The sequence below is a fragment of the Elgaria multicarinata genome, chromosome 15 (genome assembly GCF_023053635.1).
Source record: "Elgaria multicarinata webbii isolate HBS135686 ecotype San Diego chromosome 15, rElgMul1.1.pri, whole genome shotgun sequence".
Lineage (NCBI taxonomy): Eukaryota > Metazoa > Chordata > Lepidosauria > Squamata > Anguidae > Elgaria > Elgaria multicarinata.
The window spans coordinates 24967184-24991335 of NC_086185.1; the positions used below are offsets into that span (position 1 = coordinate 24967184).

Here is a 24152-nt window from a genome sequence, read left to right on the forward strand (position 1 = left end):
AAAAGACACTGCTGTGTGATCCGACACGAGAAAAGGTGTGGCCACGTGTCAGAGGAGGCCAGGGTAGGTTATTGGTTGGCAGGCGGAAAAGGGCAGGGTTGGGGCGGGCGGGTGGAGAGAGACTCAGCCAAGCTGCAAGAGGGTTAACTTACAGGAGATTTGGCACGGCAGATGGTAAAAGGGGCGTTGGGGCAGGCTGGCCAGCACAACAGGAATGCTAGCCGAGGGGAGAAGGGACCCCCTAATTCTCAGGTCTTTGTGGAGCACAGGTTGGTTGGGTGACACAGACAGATATGAATGGCAGCGGAAGGGCGTATAAAAAATACAAAAGGGGTTTGTGGGCTGCTCTGTGCCGCTGCCCACCCCCGGGGAAGTCTGCTGGTTTCTCGGTTTGGCACAGGTCGATACTGGAGGGGCCCACGGCGCAGATGCGACACGTGTGTGTGTGTGTGTGTGTGTGTGTGGTGTCTAACTGGCTTTATCAAGAACACTTAGTTTAAAATCTTTACAAAGGACAAAACACGGCGTCTCCGTTAGTGTTTAAAGAACTAAAGATCTGCTTAAAAAACGTCTTTTGGAAAGGAAACAGACAGACAGGACAGTTCCTCTGCGACGCGAGGTGCATGAGGTGGGGCAGGAGCTCCAGGCAGCATCTGTTGGGCCCAGCACCAAGCCCAGACGGTCCAGGATCTGGCGCTGGGGCGTGGAGCGCCCTGTGCCGGATTGGCACCTGTCTGGTGCGCCCCAGGCACGGTGCCAGCAATACCAAGCGACTGCCTCCACATGGCCGCTCAGGCCCCGCAAGAACCGTTTTCCCATGGCACTTTGATTGGTAAATCTCTAGCAGTAAGAAGGGAAAGTCAGGCAGACTCCGTCCCGAGGGTACCCCATATGCCCCCGCGCCTTGGGCGGGGTCAAGTGGCTCCGGGAGGCACCAGGACACCTCCTCCAGGGCAGAAGACCCACTGGGCTGCCGCTCTGCTCCCGGGCAGCGGCCGACTCGGGAGCAGTGGCAGACGGGACGGTTCTCGGAGCAGCGCAGTTCTGGCCCTGGCCTCCGCTCGGCCGAGATGGGTCCTGAATCCCCCAATGCCAGGCCCGCGGAAAGTCAAAGCACTTGATCCCAATAAAATCCACCCCCCCCCCAAGAGCGAGCCACGCCTGACCCCGCAGCGCCAGGTCCGGTGTGTGTGGAGTGTGTGCGTGGGAGTGCGGGCGCTTGGGCAGCTATACCCGAGTGGTGGAGTGTGAGTGGGGCAGCCCCGTGCTGCTGAAGCTGGCCGCAAAGGTGTTGTAAGGGTGCAGGGTCTGTAGCCCCACCAGGGAGTTGGGGATCATGGTGATGGTGTTGGGCGTCATGAGCGGGATGTCGTCCGGGGAGCGGCGCAGCGTGAGCGTGTAGTCGGGCAAGGCGGTGAGGCGGAGCGCGTCGTGGGGCGCCACTGCGTCGCAGTCTCCGTGGTGGCTCTGGTTGGCCTGCAGCGAGGGCATCTCCTCCTCGGGCGTGTGGCCAATGTCATTGGTGGCGGCGGCCCGCTGGGGGCTGGGCTGGCGGTGGGTGTCCTGCCGGCGTTTGTCCTTGCGGTAGTACAGGGCGGCGAAGGCCAACACGTTGAGGAAGAGCAGCGAGGCGCCCACGGCAATGGTGACGCTCAGCTCCGTGGAGTAGTCCCGGGGGCTCTCGACCAGCAGCGTGCCCGCCCCGTCCTGCTCCGGGTTCCACTTCTCCTGCGAGCCCTCGCCGGTGTAGGCGGTGGAGATGGCCGGCCGCTTGGTGCTCCAGGCCTTGCCGTTGGGCCGGCGGGTGATGTGCGAGTTCTGGGTGGTGTCGGGCGGCGGCACCTTGGTGGTGGTCGAGGTGTAGTGGAACATGTCGTGCAGGTTGTACAGGTGCGGGACCAGGTGCTTCCAGAAGGCAACCTTGGTGGCGCGGTAGTGGTCGCGCACCCTGGGCTTGAGGCCAATGTGCAGGTAGAGCTGGTCACGGGGGTTGTATTTGGACCAGGCCACCTCTTCGAAGCGGTTGGCCTTGGTGTGGATGAATTTGGTGTCCTGGGGAACTGGCTTGTTGGGGTCCCTGAAAGAGAAAGCGGGGGAGGGGAGAGAGAATAAAGTCAGCAGTATCCCAGAGTTTGCGTTCAGCCAACCAGGCCCGAGAGAGAGAGAGAGAGAGAGAGAGAACGAAGCCGGTGCTGAGGATAATCTGATGCCAGAGGTCTCAGAAGTACAAGCATGCACACTGAATCTATCCAGGCCAGCCGAGACAAAAACCCACAAATCCTGAGCTCCTTAAAATTAACACAAGCTTCTGAATCTGGCTAATATGAATGACAAGCCCTGAAAAGGTGGCTCTTAAATCGGAGTGCTCTAGACTAGAGGACAGAGAGGAGGCTTTTCGTGGGCACAGAACGAGCCACACTATTGATCCACCCAGCTCAGCGTTGCCCACTCTGACTAGCAGTAGCAGCTCTACCGGCTGCGGGACAGAGAGGGGCCTTTGCCAGCACCTGCTACCTGATCGTTTTTTTAACTGGAGACACTGGTGGTTGAGGAAGGGCCACGGCTCAGCTGGGAGAAGCATCACCTGCAGGTAGGGCAGGGAAAACTCCTGCCTGAAACCGTAGAGAGCCGCTGCTGCCGATCAGTGTGGACAGTACTGGGCGGGATAGGCCAAGGGTTTGACTCGCTACAAGCCAGTTTCCTGTCTTCTCAGGGGAGGGACCGTGGCTATACGGGAGAGCACCTGCTTGGCTCAGGTGCTCCTGTGAAAGATCCCTGCCTGAGGTCCTGGACAGCAGCTGCCGGTCAGTGTCGGCAATACCGGGCTAGATAGAACAAGGCTCTGACTCAGTCTAAGGCAGCTTCCTGTTTTTCTATATGGAACCTGGGATCACTTGCATGCAGAGCAGAAGCGCTGAGCTATGGCCTCCCTCTCCTCCTGAAAGTGGCCCGTCCTTTGAACGTATAATGCCACACAGCAGGGCAGCAGCACTTCACGGCTTGTTCCCAGCACAGCCTCGCTGCCCCTTCGCTCCCGCCCCAGCCTTGGCTCGGGCTCTGATGGCAGAGGCAGCCGGAACACGACGCCATCCCCAACCGCGCAGGCCCTGCGGCAGCAGCCCGGGAAGAAACCTACCCAGTCTTGGCAAAGTTTGTCCAGTAGGTCATGACCACGGCGCTCAGCATGACGTCGTTCTTGGAGAAGTTGCAGGGAAAGAGGTCGGTGGGGCCGATCATGGGGATCCCGAAGACGTAAGGCACCTCGTCCCCGTGGGCAGCGTCGGACCAGGGCGGCTTCATGAGGCTCTGGCAGTGATGGTAAAAGGCGTAAAAGTAGGTGGGGGAGCCGTAGCGCGCGTGCAGGTCCGCAGTCACGACCGAGGGCTCCACCCACTGGTGGTCGGTGAAAAGCGCCACCAGCGTCTTGCGACGCGTCTCCGGGTTGTCCCGGTCGGCCCAGTCCGTGTACATGAACTTGATGGTCTCGCGCAGCGTGTCTTTGCCCTCCGGGTAGCCGTAGAGGTTGTCCACGAAATTGGAGACGGAATAATCGAAATCGCTGCCCGAGACGCCGTCCTCCGGGTCCACGACGCCCTCCACGAACTTGAGCCCCTCGCCCTGGTTGACGCCCAACATGATGTCGTAGTTGAGGAACTCGCCCTGCTCCATCAGGATCTCTGGGTCATCCGGGATGACGTCTCCGTCGATCACCGGCCCGAAGGCCACGTGGTAGCGGGCCGGCTGGATGTCCTGCTCCACTAGCTCCTTGGCGCTCTTCTGACGCAGGCAGTCCACCATGTCCACGGTGTCCAGCACGTTGCAGCCCACTTTGTCGGCCAGCAAGCTGGTGTACTTCACCGGCTGGTAGTTGACGGCCCAGCTGGACAGCGCGGAGCCGCTTTGGATGATGGCCCTCTGGAAGAGACCTGTCGGGGGAAAGAGAAGCCGGGGCAGCGGTGAACGCCGGGCTGAGCCAGGCGAGTTCTTCCCTCGAGGGAGGCAGCCCCTAAGGCAGCCCGGCCTCCTCCGGCGGGGTTGGCTCCCCGTAGCTGGCTGGGAGCTCCTGGGTGTTGGGGGCTGGCACATCTGGAGGGCGGGAGAGGCTGCCTTCCGGTGCCCCTCCCCGCTCCTTGCCCACGACACGGGAGCCACCGGCATCTGTGAGAAGCTTGTGCCGAAGCTACACAACGGTGTCTGCGTGCGCGTGCCTGCCACCCTTCCCTTGTCCCGGACTATTTCTCTGCAGCGGTGCCTCCTTCTGTCGCTTGGAGAAACCAGGGCCAAGCGCAGCACGAGGCAGCGGTGGCTCGTCCCTAGGAGCAGAAGCAGCCCCATTTTCTTCTTCTCAGCATAAGCCCCCTCCACCCTCTTGCATCCATCGATCCATCAGCAGCAGCAGCCATGGCTCAGCCAGGCGGTGCGCCGCTCCCACTCAGGGAGCGACAAGGAGCGAAGCGGTGGCGTCGTTGGCGCCGGTCCAGCTTTCCTGCCTTGCCCCTCCCCTGCCGGAGGGGCTGCCGGAGGCTGGCAGCTTGGGGGTTAAGCCTGTGCCACTTAACCCTGCGTGTCCCACCGAGAGCAGTGCTCACTTCCTGCCCAGCTGGGCCCCGCTCCGTGCCAATGCGGGGCTCGGAGAGCGACGCGCTCCGGGGCGGCACAAAGGGGCCTTTTCTGCTGGAGGGAACACAAGAGGCAGGGGACGCAGGGCCGAGGAAGCGGGCCCACAAAGGCCCTGGGACTGGCAGGGGAATGGTGGGCCGGGTGCCAAGATCCCGTCCAGGCGGCTTGTCCGTGGAATACAAAAAGGGCCCAGGAAACGCAGCCTCCACAGCTGAGCCAGGAGGACGGAGGCAGAGGGCAGTGTTCCCTCAGCGCCAGGAGCCTGGCCTCGGCCCCTTGCGAGAACCGTCCCACACGGAGGATCAGGGCCGGCCTTACTCCACCCAGACAAGGAGGGGGAAGCATCCTTGCTGCAGACCTAGAAGGAACAGTGTGTGTGTGTATTCATAATTGCTCTCTCTCTCTGCAAAAAAATCCTCTCTCTGCCGCTGCATACCTCTCTGGCGTTCCTTGCCTGTCGCCTACGTTCCTCTCACCGTCATGGTGACAAGTATTGTCAGGAGACTCGGCCATGAGGCCTACCAAACTCTGCCAGGTCATACACCGAATCACCGAGGGAAGGTATGAACCAGCCGATTTTAGTGCGGTTCTCAGCACTTGAATTTCAGACTCTTATATGGTCCAGCACGCCTCATCCAGACTGGTGAAGCGGGGTGGCGGCGAAGGCGAAAATGCTGAGCTACGGACCCGGAAGGCCCCTAATCCAAACAGTGCCTAAGCGTCAGACAAATCCTCCTCTCTCGCTTGGCCTCCACACTCCCTTCTTTCCCCCTGTAATACAGGGATAATCATCTTCCTCACCTACCTTACAGAACTGTCGTGCATTCAGATAATACACATGAGGTTCCTTGAATGCTCAGAAGGGAAGTGCTGTATAAACACTTGGTCTTTTATGTTACCTAGGATGGCCGTATGAAAAGATGGACAGGGCTCCTGTATCTTTAACAGGTGCATAGAAAAGAGAATTTCAGCAGGTGTCATTTGTATGCATACAGCACCTGGCGAAAGTCTCTCTTCATCGCAACAGTTAAACCTGCAGGAGCCCTGCCCTCTTTCACATCTGGTCACTCTAGTATAACTCCTGCAGCTTTAACTTGTGATGAAAAGGGAATTTCACCAGGTGCTGCATGCATACAAATGACGCCTGCTGAAATTCCCTTTTCTGTACAAAGATACAACAGCTACGTTTATGTTGGAACGGAAACCTTTGATAGAATATTTGAAAGAGAAAAACGATGTATTTGTTTGTGGATTTTAGTATCAAGATGGGGAAAGGGAGGAAAGAAGCATAACTCTGTGAATCCAACGTATGGATATATAAATGGTAATTAAGAAATCAATGGACATTTTTGGCGCGAGGAGGGCAAAAGAAAAATATACTTTAACCTCACCCTTAAATGTTTTTAGTGTAATTGTAGTTGTTATATGTATACCTTTGTTTGTATGTATTTTATGTGATGTCTGTCTAGATGTTGTTGGGAAAAATAAAAAGTTTAATACAGAAAAAGAAAAAGAAAAAAGACAGATACAGGAGCCCTGTCTTCCTTTTCACAGGGTCACCCTAATGCTACCTCACTCGCCCTCTCTGCCTTGACCCCGTCCTGCTCCTCTTCCCCTGAATTGGCTCACTCGTTTGAGCTTCCTGAATAAAACTGGCTTCTCCCTTTCTCCTGGATTGTGACCCTCTGGATCTAGCCCCGGTCAAGATGCCCTGCTCGCAGGCCCGGTGCTGCCATAGAGGCAATTCAGGCGACCGCCTAGACCGCCAAGCAAACAAGGACGCCGAACAGCGTACCCGGAAGCTGCTCTCCTAGAGTGTGCTGACTAGGCGGCCGCCCCAGCCTCCACCCAACCCCACTCCCGGGTGTGCTGTTCCAAAGCCGCCGCCCCAGCCGCCGCCCAACCCCAGCGTCCTGGCTCCTTCGAAGCCAGGATGCTGGGGTTGGAGGCAGAGGCTTCAGGACGGCGCGCCAGGAAGCCACTTCCAGGCGCGCCGCTTCAAAGCCTCTGCCCCGCCCCCCAACCCCAGTGTCCTGGCTTCAAAGCCGGGAGCGGGAGGGAGCGAGCGGGTGGGCGGGTGGGCGAGCGGGGGGGAGCAGTGAGTGAGTGAGTGAGCGGGTGGGCAGGCGAGTGAGGGGGCGGTGAGTGAGCGAGCAAGCGGGGGCAGCTTCAGAACGCGCCTGCCTAGGGCGCAATATAGTCTGGCGCCGGCCCTGCCTGCTCGGCCTTCCTGCCCAAGAGGCCCCCACATCACTTAACTCTGCTCACTCGCCGTCCCCCAGGGGCTGAACTTGAAAAGACTAACACCTGTCCAGCAGGAATCTGGCACTAGGAACCCGCACGCCTGGGCACAATCATAGGTACTGTTTGATACAACTTTTTTTTTATATTTAAAGCAGCAAGTTAAGGTCTGGGGGAGCCTATTAAGACCGGAGGGAAACAGGCAGACACTCTCTGCCTTTCTTTATCTACCTCCAGCTAGTCGGGACATAGTAGACCTATGGGATCAGATCTCCAAATGCCCTTTTTTCTTCGGATTGTGGCTGCCGCAATGAAGGATGGTTACCTGGGCCCAGTCTAAATCTCAGCACCTCAAGCTGCTAGTAGCTGCATGGGAGGGGTGGAAACATGTAAAATACCTGCCTTTCCCACCCTTCCGGAGTTAATATTAGCTTTGGCAGCGGGATCAGAAAAAGGCCTGCGGAGTGCAGTCAGGGGGCGAGGTTTAACTCCCACCCCATCCCAGTTTAGAATCATAGAAACATTGAACTGCAGAGTTGGAAGGGGCCTATAAGGCCATCGAGTCCAACCCCCTGCTCAATGCAGGAATCACAAAATAGTAGAGTTGGACGGGGCCTATAAGGCTCAATGCAGGAATCCACCTTAAAGCATCCCTGACAGATGGCTGTCCAGCTGCCTCTTGAATGCCTCTAGTGTGGGAGAGCCCACAACCTCCCTAGATTTACATCTCTCTCTCTCTCTCTCTCTCTCTCTCATATACACACACTGTCTCCATGTATAAAATCTGCTTTTAACCACAGAAAAAGACATTGGGCAATCCAGTCGTGTCACGGTCTAGCTTGGCCCTCTGGCACTTCACACATCCCTGTTTCTTGATGTTCCCAACCAACCCTGATTGTTCACTGTGACTCATCGCAGGCCTCTGCCTTGCTGGATGTGGTCTTGACAGCTTTGTGCTTTTCTGTGCAGCCACGTCCTCCGTCACACGTACCGCTTCGCTTTTCCTGTAAGTTCGCCTTTTAAATGTCCAGGCTGTTAAAAAAAAAATCTCCTCCTGCAGCAGCCACCTCGCTTCCAGATTGTCCTCTGCGTGGGTGCGTCGCTGTGGGCTGCCCTTTAGAAGAACGATGCTCCCTGAATCCCCCCTACTTCTCTGTCCCAGGGGCTGATTCCTCAGTGGGGTGAAAGCTCCTACACTGAGCTCAACATCCTAACTCCCTAACCTGGGAGACATGCCAGCAGGTGATACGTGATAAAAATTCTCCTTACTGCTTGGTAGGGTGACCCAGCTACCCCAGGGTGAGAGAGCTGGACCCAGAGTCGTTTGGCTGGCTGGGTATGCCTCCTGTGCCAAGCGGCAAGGTCACACAACAGGGTGCAGACAGACGTGGTACAACGACCACCTGTGTCTGTCTGTTGTTTGCTCACCACTAAACCGAATGTTATTCTTTTAGCTCTTTATATTGTTATTTGAAAATTCTCTGGTATGTTTTATTTGGCTTCACCGGGCACAGATTTTCTTCACAAGGCTTTTCCACACAAGGCATCTAGTTTTGGTTTCGTTGCAGAATTGAGATCTGAGTACTACACGAAGAGCGTTTCTCCTGCTTTTCTGCCATACAACCGCTTGGTGGCACTGTAGTATAATGGGATAGCAGTAATACACGAGCAGAAAAAGCATTTCCTTTTGCTTTCACAAATAATACCGCATTTCCCCTGCTTTTTTTTTTTTTTTTTTTTTTTAAAGCAACTTGCAGGAAGTTTTAAAAAATTCCATTTTTAAAAATTCCATCTTTAAAAATGGAAGCGAAACTGGAGGAGGAGGTCACAATGCTGTCTAAAGAACCTGTAAATGACTGGGAGTAGGGCATGACAAGCGCACAAGAAACACCTTGTGTAGAAAAGCGCGATGTGGCCTGTGGTGCCACCCCAATTGGCAGGGCCTTTTTGGTGGCAGCACCCCAGCTCTGGAACTCTCTTCCAGTTGTCATTTAGGCACCAGACCTATTTGTTTATACAGGTCTTTAGGGGAATAGGCAGGTGCTCTATTCGTTCTTTGATTGATTGTGTTGATGGTCTTATTATATTTCATTATATATTTGTGATTTAAGGCTCAGGATTGTTTATGGGGTGGCAATGGGTTTTACATAGGCTATTAGCCACCCTAAGCCCTTTGTGAGGAAGGAGTCGGGGTGGGTGGCATATGAATCAAATAAATACTAATTTGAATTATCTTTTGCCCTTCTAAGATAATGGGCAAAGAGGACTGATTTCACACAGGCAATACCAAAAAAGGACGTTTCTCTCCTGTATGTACAGTAGTAGAGAAACGCAGCCGAGTTCTGCCGCCTGCCCCCCACCCCCAGGGAGACCACCGTACCATGAGCAAATCCTCCATCAGCGCCCTCTTGTCTGAGCCTGTTCTCTTCCCAGCCTGCTCGGAAGCCTGTTTATTCCCCTAGTCCCCGGGGGCTGCTGTAGTTCTGCATATCCCTGCCAGCTTCATTTGCTAGCAAAAGACAACATCTACGTCTCCAGCTTGAGCTACACGGCGTCGCTGTTTGATAGGCTGCACGGCAGCAGCAAAGAGAAGCAACAGAAATCCTCCGAGCGAGGGCTTGCTGGATAACAAGCGTCTCTAGGGCAGCTCTGGGGCAAGGCCTCCACTCTGCAGGCAGGAATCCCAATGGAGTCTCGTACATTAGGGTAACAGAGGAGGGTCCTGGATGGACTGAGCAGCGGCTGCCGGCATTTCCCAGTCTGGTGTGGGCATGCAGATGCCCCCCCGTCCCTCCAAGCAATCAGCAGCATTCTAGACGACCCTTGATTAATTTAACCATCTGCCCTTGCCACACTCTCGCTCACTCGGTTTCCATTTATGTATTCCACAAACACACACACACGCTTGCACACGACACCTCTGGGGATCCATGCAGCGAAATACATATTCCTGGGTACAGAACACGAATGCTTGCCTCCCTCCTCCTCCTCTCTGCATACCTGTTGTTAAACTGAACACACACACACGAGAAACTGCCTGATAGCGAGGTCAAACCATGGGGCTGTCTAGGCCAGGCTCACCTGCAGCTTCCCCAGGTCTCTGGCAACGGTCTTTCCCAGGTCTGTCGCCCCCAGATCCTTTTAACTGGGGTGGACTGAATGCATGACCTTGGGCACGCAAAGCATATATATGGTCTAGCTCTAAACTAGGAGCCCTGCCTGGAAGGAAATGTCCTCTTCTGCAGCAACAACGCCACACCCAGAAATGACCGACTGACCGATGGCCTCCCAACACACCTGCCTTTTAGCAGCTACTAGTTTGGTGTTTTATTGCCCAAGGCGAGAAAGGAGCAGTCCATTCTATGCCTGCGTCCAGGGATTCATGCACACAGAGGTTCATCCGTGCCCTTACCAGCCACATTGCACAAGACCACCTTCAGCCCTGAAATCCAAACCGAAACCCTAATTCTGTGCTGCACCTGCTTCCCCCAGCCTCAAATGCTAATCACGTGGTCTTAGACACTTTCAGACAGAGGGATCCTAGCACTACCAATGAGAAGGTGTCATGCAGCAGTTTTCTATCTTCGGGGGTTTTCTGCAGTAAGAGAAAGGAGGGGAAATATGGGAGGCTACGTGGAAGGAGGCAGGGCGACGGTGCCACAAAAGCCTCACTTGCAAACGCTCCCAGGGTTCGAATACCCACTTTTGCAACCTACTTGGCCTGTGTCACCTTTAAAGGCACATCAAGGAAGCAATAAAATTAACTACACTGGAGTAGAAGCAGCTTCCGGTCTAGTTAATTTCAGTCCTGCGGGAAACTATAAAAACGCTCTTGAACAGTGAGGCAATGCTGACGAAAAGTGGCCATGCATGACTTCCTTCAGCCTTTTAAAAGCCAGGCTCCATGAGCTCTTGTTCAGCAAACTGGATAAATGCTCAGTCTTTACTGTGTTGAATAAAAAACAACACACCCATCTGAGAACAGTTCCCAACCTAAGAAAATCACTGAGGTGCGGGCTAGTTTTTCCCAGCAGAGGTGATGTCACAGGCACTGTCCAATAGGGGCTGATGACAACTGCACACACTCCAACCACAGCAATGCCGATAGCGTCATTGGTTTAGCTGGTGGCGATGGTGCACTTGATGGCCTAGTTTTGAATAGACTCGGCGGGTTTATGTGGTCAACTTACTAGCTTCAACCTGTCCAGTCAGCACAAGTGAAAGTTCTTTTCCTCCAGCAGAAAGAAGCATTGTGAGTAAGTCAGACAGTGCAGCCTCTGGCCTAATTATTACTCTTGAAGGCAACATTAATCAGGCCTACAGGTTTTGTAAAAAATAAATAAAGCAGGTATTTTTTTCAGATATGGTTGGCACGCTTCACTTGGAACGGACAGACGGCCGGCCTGCTTCTTTGCACATGCCAAGCAGAAGCATCTTGTTATGGGCTTGTCCTGCAGCTGTTATCCTAAAATTTGAAAAATGCCTCTGCAGTGGCTTTAACCCCAGTTGGCAGTGGCTGTTTCATGGGCACGCAAACTGTTTCCCATCATTCAAACTGACTCCCCTGTAGGCCCAATCTGCAGCCAGGGTTTATTTTAGGATGGCTCTTCTCACAACTCCTTTAGTGGCCTGGAAGTTTCTTATGTCTCCTTCAACCAATGCATGACAGGAATCTGATCCTGACCAGGTACAATGCCCATCTTCACTCTCTCTCTCTCTCACACACACACCACCTTTTCGGGGAGACTACATAAACAGTCTCCACCCTCTGTCCCAGCTGAACTTCACCACCAAACCTTTCCTGGACTACCCTGGCAAAAGCTGCCCGTCATGTGCATTTTGCAAATCCACGCAAGTAAAGGCTCTATCATAGGATGCCAAACGCAGCATCCTGACAATCATCCTCATCAAAGAGGTGCAAGCCCGCAATGGGAAATCCCAGGTAAGGAATGCAGTCCCCTTTTCTCAAACCATTGTCTTGTCCTCCTCTGACACCTCCATGATTGGAAGATTTCAGCTTTTTAATAGACATTAAACACACCCACCACTGTGTGGATTTCCAGGGTTGTACCACTGCACACATTCAGTTAGTGTCCTTATTAATTGAGCTGGATGAAACCAAGGGTCCAATCCAGGGGGTTGGACTTGATGGCCTTATAGGCTCCCTCCAACTCTACTATTCTATGACTCTATGACCCTAAATCCGGCATTCTTTTTCACACAGTGGCCAACCAGCCGCCCATGAGAAACCCATGAGCAGGACAGGAGTGCAACAGCACCCTCCCACCCATGTTCCCCAGCAACTGGCATACACAGCCTTACTTTTCTGATACTGGAGGTAGCACATAGCCATCAGGACTAGTAGGCGTTTCATTTACTAGCTTCTTCTCAAGCAGAATATCAGCCACTGGTATTTCCTGATTCCAGAACACCCTCATTTCACAATGTTTTGTTATTTCCCTCCCCTCCACCTTTTTTGGGCAGTGGGAGCAGAGGCACACTTTTCACCATCTACTTGATTGCAAGGGTACGAGTGCAATCACACACATTAATTCAGCATTATTTTAGGAATACATTAACTAAGAATATGCGTGGAACTTGCCATTCCGAGAGAAGGAAACGTATCAAGAGGAGATGCACGGAGCGGTGAAACAACACCATATTTAGGGTGACCCTATGAAAAGGAGGACAGGGCTCCTGTATCTTTAACAGTTGTATTGAAAGGGGAATTTCATTTGTATATATGGAGAACCTGGTGAAATTCCCTCTTCATCACAACGGTTAAAGCTGCAGGTGCCCTGCCCTCTTTTAAATCTGGTCACAGTATAGCTGCAGTATAGCTCCTGCAGGTTTAACTGTTGTGATGAAGAGGGAATTTCACCAGGTGCGACATGCATACAAATGACACCTGCTGAAATTCCCTTTTCTATGCAACTGTTAAAGATACAGGAGCCCTGTCCTCCTTTTCATATGCTCACCCTAATGCCATATTCCTCTCGCATCATTCGAGGTGGAGACAGAGATGTCCAGTCATTTCAGAACAGAGTTGGGGGGAAAGGGTTAGGCCTCGTTCACATCCTTCACTGCCACTCCTACTCCCCAGTAGGCATGGTGCTGCAGGCAGACGCGCTTGAGCTTGCTCTCTTACCTTCAGAGTGGTGCGACAGCGTGAGCAGGCTGACACAGGAGGCGCCGATCCCAGAACCAAAGACGGTGATGCGCAAGGGGTCTCCCCCAAAGAAGGCGATGTTTTCACTGATCCAACGCAATGCCTGGATCTGGTCCAGCAACCCGTAGTTGCCCTTGGCGGCCTGGTCTCCGGTGCTCAGGAAACCTGAGAGGCAAGCAGGGAGCGGTCACAGGTGCCTTGTTGGCGCCAAGGCGACGTAGGCCTGCCCTCATCCCACACCCCACATTCACACTCCATGGGGCCCAGTCTGTCAACTTCCCCCAATCCTGCCTGATATTGTGAGAGATTCCACAGGGGAATCTGCTTTCCATACACACAACGCCAAACTGCATCCAGCTGGGCCCTTTTCTAAGCCTGCCTGTGGCAAAGGGGGTATTTTAAGAGGTTGCCCTGAGAGCCAACAGCCATCTTTTGAATATAGGCTGGGCAGGATGGTAATTTGTGCTTGAAAGGGTCAATCAAGATGACTTGAGGATGCAGTCCTATGCACGCTGTAGGGCAGCGGTTCTCAACCTGTGGGTTGGGACCCCTTTGGGGGTCGAATGACCCTTTCACAGGGGTTGCCTAAGACCATCGGAAAACACATATTTCCGATGGTCTTAGGAAACTGTATTGACTGAACGATGTCATGTATCATCGTTTGTATTATTAAAGCTATTGTTATGTATTATTTTCATTAGCAAACCATTCCATGACAATGGATTGTGTAGAGAAGAACGAAAATAATTTTATGGTTGGGGGTCACCACAACATGAGGAACTGTATTAAAGGGTCGTGGCATTAGGAAGGTTGAGAACCACTGCTGTAGGGCTTTGTTTTGCCTAAACATTCATAGGATTGCGACTTCGGTCACCCTGAAAGCAGTAATCAGAGACAGATTAGGGAGCTCCTCGTCCGAGGCTGATAAAAAAAAATCCGCCATCTTGTGCCTGAAAAGCAAGGCCGCCTCCAAACTCCATCTTCTGTCTTGGGTCCAATGAGGGAGCCCAAGGCTTCTAACCATCATCTCAGCCAGGACTTCCCCCATATTCTGGGGCACGTAACAAGACTTAGCCTGCTGGGGGAATTGTTAGCTTTTTATCTGGATCATTCCGACTGGTTTTCGATACTTTCTACACCTCGCATTCGTACTTTGCTGGAAGCTGCTTTGGGACAATATTGAGAAAAGAGGGATTTAAATAATTAAATTGTTATTTTTTGAATAAACTCAGGCCAGCCAACACCCGACTCGGAGCAAGTGGATGTAAAGACCTCTGAGAGTGAGGATCGAGGCCTTCGGACTCCCAATCCAGTCCACCATCAATACAGCAAACGGCACCCATGTGCAGCTAAGGGTGCCCCTAGTCTAAACGCAGGCCCTGGGAATCAGAGGGGCTGTCAAATTTTGGAACAGAGGAAACCAGTGGTTCTCAACCTTCCTAATGCCGCGACCCTTTAATACAGTTCATGTTGTGGTGACCCCCAACCATAAAATTATTTTCGTTGCTGCTTCATAACTGTAATTGTGCTACTGTTATGTAGCAAAATTATGTAGCTCGGTTCCTAAGACCATCGGAAATATGTGTTTTCCGATGGTCTTAGGCGACCCCTGTGAAAGGGTCGTTCGACCCCCAAAGGGGTCGCGACCCACAGGTTGAGAACCGCTGGAGGGAACCAACCCTCAGGAGGTCAGGGAATTTGAGGAGTGTCGGGTGCAGAATAAGCAGAGCACCAGGGCACAATGAGAAAAGCTCCCAGGGAAGGTAGTGGAAAAGGCCTGGGTTGGAGTTCTATTCTGACAAAACTGTTCCGCTTTGCCCACAAAACGGATGGCCAAAAGGCAGGCCCTCAGCCTGCTTCCAGAGGCAGCTTGGCTGCACCCCAGCGGAGACATGGAATACTCCCTCTGGTGTGGCTCATTAGCAGCGCTTGCCAGGCAGCACAGGAGGAGGAGATGGGTAAACACGTTTATTCAATATTTAACCACAGATCAATATTTGCTCTCTGCTGTGCCAGGGTGTGTAAATGAGACCGAATTCCCAAGCAGGGGATATGGCCCTTCTGCTTGGCTGGCCACAGCCTGGCTTTGCAGGAGTGGTGGTGCGGAGGACCCGGGGGCTGCGATGGAGGAGAGGGCTTGTGGGGAAAAGCTCAGGTGGAGGCCTGTGCCGAAATGGGCCAAGCCACCTGGGAGAGGCCCCGCTCAGATTCGTGCACAGCAAAGCCCGGCTCGTTCTCCCTCCCCACTCGTCGACCTCCATTTTTAAAAGGTTTGCTCCGCATGTGCGAAGAGGGGGGCAACAGGGACGTGATGGAGCTGAGCCAGGGCAACCCCTTGAACGGCTGTGGTTGGGGGGCTTGGCTCGGCTCCAGACATCCTCTAGCAAGAGAGAGACATCATGGAAGCTGAGATTCCTCCAGCTCCTTCAGAAAGTTGAGCCCAAGCAGGATTGCACCCCCTGCTCTTGAAGACGCCGCTCCATCTGCTGTTGTTTGTGGGGGGGCGCTGCCCTCCCGAAGCACCCCTCCGTGGGCTTCGGCTCTGCACCCCAGCCAAGCGGGCCCATCAGTTCCGTACCCAGCACTCCCACGCGATAGTTGAGGGTGATGACGATGACGTTGCCGTAGCTGGCCAGCACGCTGCCGTCGATCATGTTGCCCGTGCCTTCCATGTACGAGCCGCCGTGGATGTACACCATCACCGGCTTGGCCCCGCTGTCCCGGATGTCTGCAAGGGGGAGAAGCTCGAGACAGGACTCCGGCAAGACCTCCTCGTGACCTGCAGCCCATGTGGGCCGTTGGTGGACCGTTCCTGAGGAGGGGTGCGGAGAAGAGGCCCAGACCAGCTCCACCTGTAGCACTCCCTTCCCGCCTGCATCCCCCCCACCCCCCGTTCCCCAGCCACAGAGATCACCGGTTGTTGCCCAGCGGTTGCCAACCTTTCAGGGCAAGCGCAGCAAGGCAGCAGTGCGAGAAGGCCCTGAAGACTTGCAGGAGCAACCGTTCAGTCGAGACCCCAAATGCTGCACTTCCCGGCCAGAGCACTGGTTCGGAAGAGAGCCAAAGCCGGTCGGGACGGACCAGTGCCCCAGGACCCATGTGCCTCCTTGGGAAGACTGAAGGGTTGGTGTTGCCCTGGGTAAGAGGTGAACAGGAGGTTGCATCTTAGGCACAGTGCCCTGAGAGATGGTACACTCTCGAGATGCTAGTGCCAGTCATGAGGCACAGGAAGAGGAAGGCGCAAGGGAAAGGAAGACACCTTCTTTTCACTGGGGAAGTGTGAAGGGAGGGAGACGCGTGCCAAAAGGTCTCAGGGCTGGAGGGAGGAGGCAGAAAGGCAGCACTGCCTCTCCTTGCTGTCAGGGAAGCTGCCCCGCTGCCCCGAGGTCTGCCAGAGAGCGTCGGCACCAGCTAGATCCCACCAGGCTCAGTCTCTCTCTCTCCCCCCCTCCTCCCAGCACTGCACCTGGCAAGGACCGCCTGACCTGGAAAGTGATTCGCGGGCACGCTCCCCCTCCAAAAAAAAGCCACCCCGTGACCATCGAACCTGCTCTCGCAATCCCACTCATGTCTACCACGGCAGCTGTGCCCGATCTGGCTGCCTTAAGCTTTCGAGATGACCCAGAAAAACCCGACTCCCCTTCACAGAGAGCAAAGAAGACAACGGCGAGGCCTATGCCAGACAGGGCACCCCAAGGGTAGAGAGAGGCAAGCCTTTTGTACATCCGATAGCGAGGGGGTGCGACTGCAAGCGGCACAGGGCTTGGAGGAAGGCTCTTTGCCGGTTTATTAAAAAAACGCAGAAAAATAGAGATGAGCTTACGACGTGGCCGTACGCGGACACTGACCACTGATGCCCTCCGCCCAGACACAAGGTGGCGGCACCCGCAGAGGTGTGGCGACTGCCACATGCCTTCGCAGGCAAGCAACCCTCTGTCTGGCTCATTGCACACATTGAGGGTGCTTCTAGACGGAGGGCACCAATGCCTGTGCACCTATTCCGTCTTTCCCTCCTTAACAGGTCTTGTGTGAGTGTGTGTGTGTGGTGTTGGTGGTGTTGGGAGATGGAAAAAGGAGAGGGAAAACACAGGATGGCGACGATGTCATCTGGACGCACAGCCTCAGGTTGAACAAGGCAGGGCGTGACGCGCTAAGAGCCTTGCTCAGAAGCCCATTTCGTCTTGGGAGAGATTCCCTGTAAGACTTTGGCCCCAAACGATTAGCGGTCAGTGGCCAAAGCAGGGAAGGCCAGGAACTGGGCAGAAGCAAAAGAAAGGAGAACGTGGTAACGGATCAGCTGCCTCTTCTATCCACCTACAACTCTCAAGCCTCCGCCCAGGGAGGTTACAGACGGTCAATTGATGCCGGTAAAAAAGCAAAACGAAGCAGCGTTCGCGGAGACCCACAAACAAGGCCATCAGCCGGAACTCACAAACCCGCTGAAGGAAGAGCATCTTCCATTTGCCTCGGCTCCAGGCCCAGGCGAAGCCTGCAAAGCCCTGTGCCTCCCCTCCAGGCCTGGCCCACGAGCTCCGCTGAACTTGCACCGAAGCTTGGGAGGGCTGCAGTGCAGAAGAGAGGGCCCACCCCCGCACAGATTATCTTCTCCATGGGGCTGAAGAAGAAACGTGCCGGCCCTCTTCTTTAGAGCTCTGATGGGGCACCCACTCAGGGCGTCCTGTGGGGCTCTCCCAGTGAACACTTGTTTACAGAGCACTGTCTTTTGTCGGGTGGGCGGGGGAGATTGGACCTCCTTTGGACTCCTCACTTCCAATGCATGGCACTAGTCCTTTTTCTGAGGACTCAGTTGTAATCCCCGCTAAGCAGAAGGCAACGCCAACACTTTGCATCCGAGAATGGGGCTCGTCTTTCATAGCGATACTCCCTGACCACGCTTGCGATGCAGAATGCTCAAACCTGGCTTCCCTTCTGCCCAGATCCTGAGTCTCTGGGGAAACAGGCACGGTCCTGGGGTCCACATGCCTCAGTGCCCTGATGGGGGCTAAGAACAGCTGGGAATTCATCCCCAGGGAGGAAACAGGTAACCGCCACCCCGCACTCCCCAAAGCACTGTGAATCCAGCTGGGGGGAAGCCCAGGGAAGGGGGAACCGCCTGGAAAGTGCGCAACCAGGGTCAACTCTTCCTTATTCTGTAAATACGGCGCCCATCAGTCAAGGCAACCCTTATCACTGGGTTATGATCCCGAGGGCAGAGGAAAGCATTTCCGGGTGCACTTTCAAACGAAAGCCTCGCAGAGAGGTGGCTGCTATCTCCCGGGTCGGCTCCATTTGGTAATATGACGCACCATCAGAGATAACCCTCCAGTTTCGTCTATTTGGCTGTCAAAAGATAACTGCACATAAGCACAAACTATTTCGCAGGTGAACCCGCGGCCTTGCAAGGAGCCTGCTGGTGATCAAAAGGGGTCCATGCCGGTTGCTGCACAGACACTCCCATCTGCCCAGACTCCGCTGATGGACCTTGGATTTAAAGGACCTGGCTGTTTCCCCTCCAGATCCTGAGGACACCGCAGCAACTCTTCTCCTGGTAGTTTCCTCTGCCCCCTGAATTGTGGGACAACTGCTCAACCACCAGCTGCCTGGGTGAAAGTGGAGCTCTCTCCTTGCACCCAGGCCTTGCAGCCAAGGCTGTCGCCTTGTGCCGGGAGACCTTGTGTCAGAGGGGCCTGATCCTGGCCTTCAGGCACGGCTGCTAACTCTGGGGGAGAGACCGGCAGGCATGGCTGAGTGTACTAGTCTCCCTGCTCTAGGCCTTGGCCTAGCCCTCAAGGAGCAAGAGTGGCCAAGAAAGAGAGAGGGGGGGGGGAGAGAAGAAAAGAAGAAGAAGAAGAAGAAGAAGAAGAAGAAGAAGAAGAAGAAGAAGAAGAAGAAGAAGAAGAGGAGGAGGAGGAGGAGGAGGAGGAGGAGGAGGAGGAGGAGGAGGAGGAGAAGAAGAGAGAGCACGCACAAGAGCAGTGAGAGATAAACATGAACAGTAGCAGCGGCAGGTTCCTGGAGTACTCCAGACCTGGGCCACCCCCTACCACATGCATGCTCCTGCAAGCTAGCAGATCTGCTGTGCATGGGTGGTGGTGGTGGTGGTGGTGGTGGTACAGGAAATCTAGGGGTGCGGGGGCATCTTTTGGTCCAAACTACCTCCGATGGCCAGTGGTGGAAAGGGCTGGAGGCTGAGAGAGAGACCTGGTGTCCCTTGGCTCACTTTCTTCCCAGCTCACCGTGCTGCCTCCCACGTCCCCGAATGAGACCATAACACAGGGCAGCGAGCCGGCTCCTTAAGCGACCGCACCCCCACCGCTCTGTGCCGCCCCGCCCCTCTCGCTCCCTCCCCACACCCACGGGGGAGAAGGCCGAGGATCCAGGAGCGTCCCCCACCCACCCTGCCCCGCCCCGCCCTGTGCTCTTCCCATGCAACCGCTCGACACAAGGAGACAGAGAGAGACACAGACAGCTGGGAGTTCCTGGGATGGCAGCGAATGAGCAGCGCGCATGAGAGAAGGGCGAGAGAGCGTGAGAGCAGGTTCATGCAGCGACAGCCACCTGGCGCACACAAATACCTTCGTCTTCGTCCCCGTCATTATCCGCTAAGTCCTCGCCCTGTTTCTTAGCGCTGGAGCCTGAGGACCAAACACGAGGAGACAGAACGAAAAGGAAGAGAAGGGGGGGAAAAAAGAAAGGAAAAACAAAAACAGGAAGAAAAGGAAAAAAGAAACAAAAGAGAATTCAAAAATAGCATGATTGCAGAGAAGGTGGGCACGTTACCAGGGCAGAGCTTGGGCTCCACTGAGAATCACTCTGCCCCCTCTCTGACCTCCAGAAGCAGCACTGGGGGGGGAGGACAGGGACAGGGGACACAGGCTGTCCATAGCAGCTCCCCTTCTCCCATTCCCAGGATGGGGCAAGAGGCTACTCACTGCAAGAGGGGAGGGTCAAGCTGCGACACCTCTTGTGGGATGCCCACCTGCCTGTCCTCTCCCAGACACAGTAGTCTGGGAGCCAGGCCTGCAGGACAAGAGGGGGACTGAAACTGTGGGACTCTCCACAACAGGGTTTCAGGTCACACACACACACACACACACACACACACACACACACACACACACACACACACCTGCACACTCACACAACCTGTTTCCCCTTCTCTTCTCATGGGAGGTGGGTTCCAGGACTGCCCCTTGAGGTTTGGGAGGCATCGGTTCCTTTGGAAAAACCATCAACTCTCAAGACAATGGGGGCTGGGATTGGAACAGCGGCCTTTGCACGAGGAGGCGGAACGGTGCGGCAATTCGGGGCAGCAGCGCATGGTGCCTTGTGATCAGGCCGAGGCACTGCATGCGCTCAGGGTGACTTCTTGCTTGAGCGCAGGCACTGAACGGAAGGTCCCTGACTGCCCACCCGCTGCCAGGTTGCCTTGGGGAATGTGCAATCGTCCATGCACAGTTCTGGGGTGTGTGGGGGGGTGGTGGTATGCGTGCAGATTGGTGTCTGCATGCTCCTATGCATGTGGCAGCTGTGGGGTCGTGGGCTGTTCTAGCAAGGGCACAGAGTGCTGGACAAGATGGACCCTTGGTCGGATCCAGCACGGCACTTCTTATATTCTTAAGGGACACAGAGCAGCACCCAACCCTCTCCGGGGTTTTACGGATGCGGGGCTCTGCACATCTCATCCTGATCCACAACGTCAGCGTTGGTCGCAGCGTGACCAGGCAGCGCAGGAGACGGCCGTGGAGATACAAAGCTGCCTTAGACCGCGAAAACTGTTCATTCACTTCGCTCAGCACCATCTATGGCTGGAAACAGCTCTCCAGGGTTTCAGGCAGAGAGGTCTGAGGTCTCCCCTCACCTCCAACCTGCTTCCTTTAAGATGCCAGGGATTAAACCTGGGGTCTTCTGCGTCGCATGGTGTCTGCTTTCAGGGAAACCGTTTAAACTTCTCTCCCTTTGAAAATGGCAGACGAACTCCAATTTCAGGGGAACTGCAAAGCGGGCTCAGTGAGCCCCACCTCCACCTGGCAAGTTCTGGGATGGCTCTTACATACACAGCACTAAAAATGCCTTCTAGGGCTCTTCGGTTCCTCCAGAAAGCAGGAACATACGTTCCACGGAATCAAATCTACATTCCAACCTGGGAAATTGTGGGGAACTCTGATTTGGGTGTTTAAGGTCTCTTGTGCATGGCCACCTCCTGCGGACCCACTCTCTGGCTTCCTTTCTCCTGGCTGGACCTGACCTGCCAAACGCAGGCAAGCCAAGAGCTGTTCGCCTTGCAGACCCATCACTGGCGCGGCTCTTGCTGGGAACAGAACCTTGGCTGCCCTTGTTTCAAAGGGGTGATTTGCTGGAAAATGAGCAAGCCAAAGGACGTTTGGGGAGGGTTTGTCAGCCGGGCCGTCACCCAGGAGAACCGGTTACTGGTTCCGCTTGCATGATTCATGATGCTTCCACCTCCCCCCCCCCCCCTATAAAAGGAGACTTTGAACTCACAGCTCCACACAGGTATCATTGTGACTGGAGCTCCACTTCCCTGGCTGGGGGAGCAGGTGTCACCTGCGTTCACGGTTCTCAGCCCGCCATTATGGCTTCCCAGGCTTGGGTCAAAAAGGGGCCCGTGGTGGCCCTTTATCGCCTCCCCTCTCTGGCCTGCTCCAACACAAAGGGACTCTCCCACCCCTCCCCAAAGCCCTCGGCTATCTGCAACGCTCCGAACCTGCGCAGGAGTGCTGGAGGCAGGAGGTAAAAGCCTCCACAAAGCCCGAGGGCAGGAGATAGGCTGGGGCGGAACAAAGCCTCGCTTGGACCGAACAAAGCTCCCCTGTCTCCAGCCGCTGCTTGGATTCCAGGCCTGCACCGTCGCCATGGAAACCAAGGCAGAAAGAGACTGCATTTCCCATCAAGAAGCACCAAAGTCGTCGTCCCCCCACCCCACCGCCCTCCGCTCGAGCAGGGCCCTCCATCCTGCCGCCGACAGACTGGGGAAAGGGCACAGCGTCGGCCCACGCTTTCCAACCCGCCCCCCAACCCGGGTGATGGAATTTGGGAGGAGGCTGGAGCCGTGGGAGGCAGCCACGCCTTGTTTCCCCCACCGCGGCTCCTCGAAACCCCCGGAAGGCCCACAAATGCAGCCGTGCTTTAGGGACATTAGATGCTTCTTTATACTGGGTCCGCTTGGGCTCGGCAGACCCGGGATCCGACTCATTGAAGCTGGCTGGCAACAGCTCTGCCCGATCTACACCAAGCAGGATAGAACACTTTGAAAGCGGTTTGGAAACAGTATACAGAAACGTGTCAGTGCTCTTCAATGCCGTTATAAAGCAGTAGTGTAGATCCTGCCCAGGATTGCAGGCAGGGACTTTTCCTGTCCTAACTGGCTGGGTCTTGAACCTGGGACCTTCTGCATGAAAAGCAGGAGCTCTGCCACTTAAGCTAGGGTGACCATATGACCGGATTTGCCCGGGTTTTTGACGGCAAATCCGGGAGGGGGAGGGGAAATCCGGATTTTCTCCAAAGAGCAGCTCTAATGGGAATTAACAAAGACGCTTATAACTCTGTCATTTTTAAAGATAAAGACATGAAACTTGGCACGATGGTAGCTCTTAGGAAGGGCTTTAGTCATACCAAATTTGAAACAGATCTGTTCATCCGTTGATTTTTAGGGATTTTTTAAATGTTGAGGTTTTAAAATTATTATTTTTTAAATCATCATTTTTAAAGTTAAAGAGATGAAAGTTGGCACTATGATAGCTTTTAGGTAGAGCTTTAGCCATACCAAATTTGAAACAGATCTGTTCATCTATTGATTTTTAGGAATTTTTTAAATATAAGGATTTTTTAAAAAAATTAAAATGTTGGATTTTTTAAATATTGAGGTTTTAAAATTATTATTTTTAAAATCATCATTTTTAAAGTTAAAGAGATGAAAGTTGGCACCATGATAGCTTTTAGGTAGAGCTTTAGCCATACCAAATTTGAAACAGATCTGTTCATCTATTGATTTTTAGGAATTTTTTTAAATATAAGGATTTTTAAAAAAAATTAAAATGTTATTTTTAAAGATAAAGAGATGGAACTTGGCACCATGATTGCTCTTAACAAGGACTTTAGCTATGCCAAGTTTGAAACAGATCTGTCCATCCATTGAGTTTTAGGTTTTTTAAAAAAAGTTTGAGGTTTTAAAATTATTTTTTAAAAATAATTTTAACATGGCGACCATGTTGTCCTCCTTTTTGGTTTCCAAAATATGGTCACCCTACTTAAGCTACAGCCCCTTCCCTACTTGTTTTCTTCTTAGGGCTTGCTGGGTGAAGCGGAGAGAGAGAGACAGAGAGACCAGGGGACCAGCCGCCACAATGCCCATACCATTGAGAGCCACCTGGAACTGGTCACTGGGAGCTTGCCAGTGGGGAGGCAGCTGCTCTACCCAGTGGAGGAGACAAACATGGAGGGCGCATGAGTGGATTAAAACCAACTACCCTGGCCAAAAGATCCCGTTGTATTTTCAGCAGTGCCCTGCAAGATGGGCACAGAGAGAAGGTGCCCTTTTATTTGTAACACAGCCAGTGCCGTAAACCATGCGCGGGTCGGCTCGTGGCCTCAAGAACGTGGCCTTTCTCCTTCTTCTCCCTTGAACTCCCTGTGTGTGTGGCGGGGTGCTTTGGAGGGCGCCTGCCCCTTATATATACTTGCCAAATGGGCAGAAAGAAGTGGTACCACGTCAAGAGCCTCTGCCGCCACGAACAAGGCCTTTTCGCTGAAGTGTGGGCATGAAGAGCAGAGAGAGCCAGGGAAAAGCGACTCCAGGCACCACGCAACATGTCCAGATCCTGTCACATGTAGCCAACAGCGGAAGTGTGAGCCATTGCTCACACCGTTGCATCACACCATTTAAACCAGTGGTCCCCAATTAGCTAAGTACTGCGGACCCCTTGTTTTTCAAATGCCAAGCCATGAACCCCCTACTTTTGAAAATTTTGTTATCTCTATGGTAGTTACCTGTGTGAAGCAGGGTTTTTTTGGAGAAAATAAGGGGTAGCCCCTAATAAGCAAAGGATTTTAGGTATACTAAAAAACAGGCCACAGAATTTGTGATATTACCAAACAAAAATGA

General features: G+C 53.9%; 1 protein-coding gene across 2 annotated transcripts in view; it reads right to left on the minus strand.

Annotated features, from left to right (window-relative positions):
• Window positions 1–1078: 1078 nt before the first annotated feature.
• NLGN3 (neuroligin 3) overlaps window positions 1079–24152 on the minus strand; it is a 29568-nt gene continuing 6494 nt past the window's right edge. Inside the window, exons 2-6 of one of the 2 annotated variants that reach the window (XM_063141714.1) lie at window positions 19606–19665; window positions 15609–15758; window positions 13010–13195; window positions 3137–3926; window positions 1079–2077 (exon numbers count right to left, since the gene is read on the minus strand). In XM_063141714.1, the coding sequence (XP_062997784.1) occupies window positions 1228–2077; window positions 3137–3926; window positions 13010–13195; window positions 15609–15758; window positions 19606–19665 (2036 nt within the window). In that variant the 3' untranslated portion in view covers window positions 1079–1227. The remainder of the gene's footprint in view (window positions 2078–3136; window positions 3927–13009; window positions 13196–15608; window positions 15759–19605; window positions 19666–24152) is intronic. The other variant, XM_063141713.1, reaches the window with a different exon arrangement.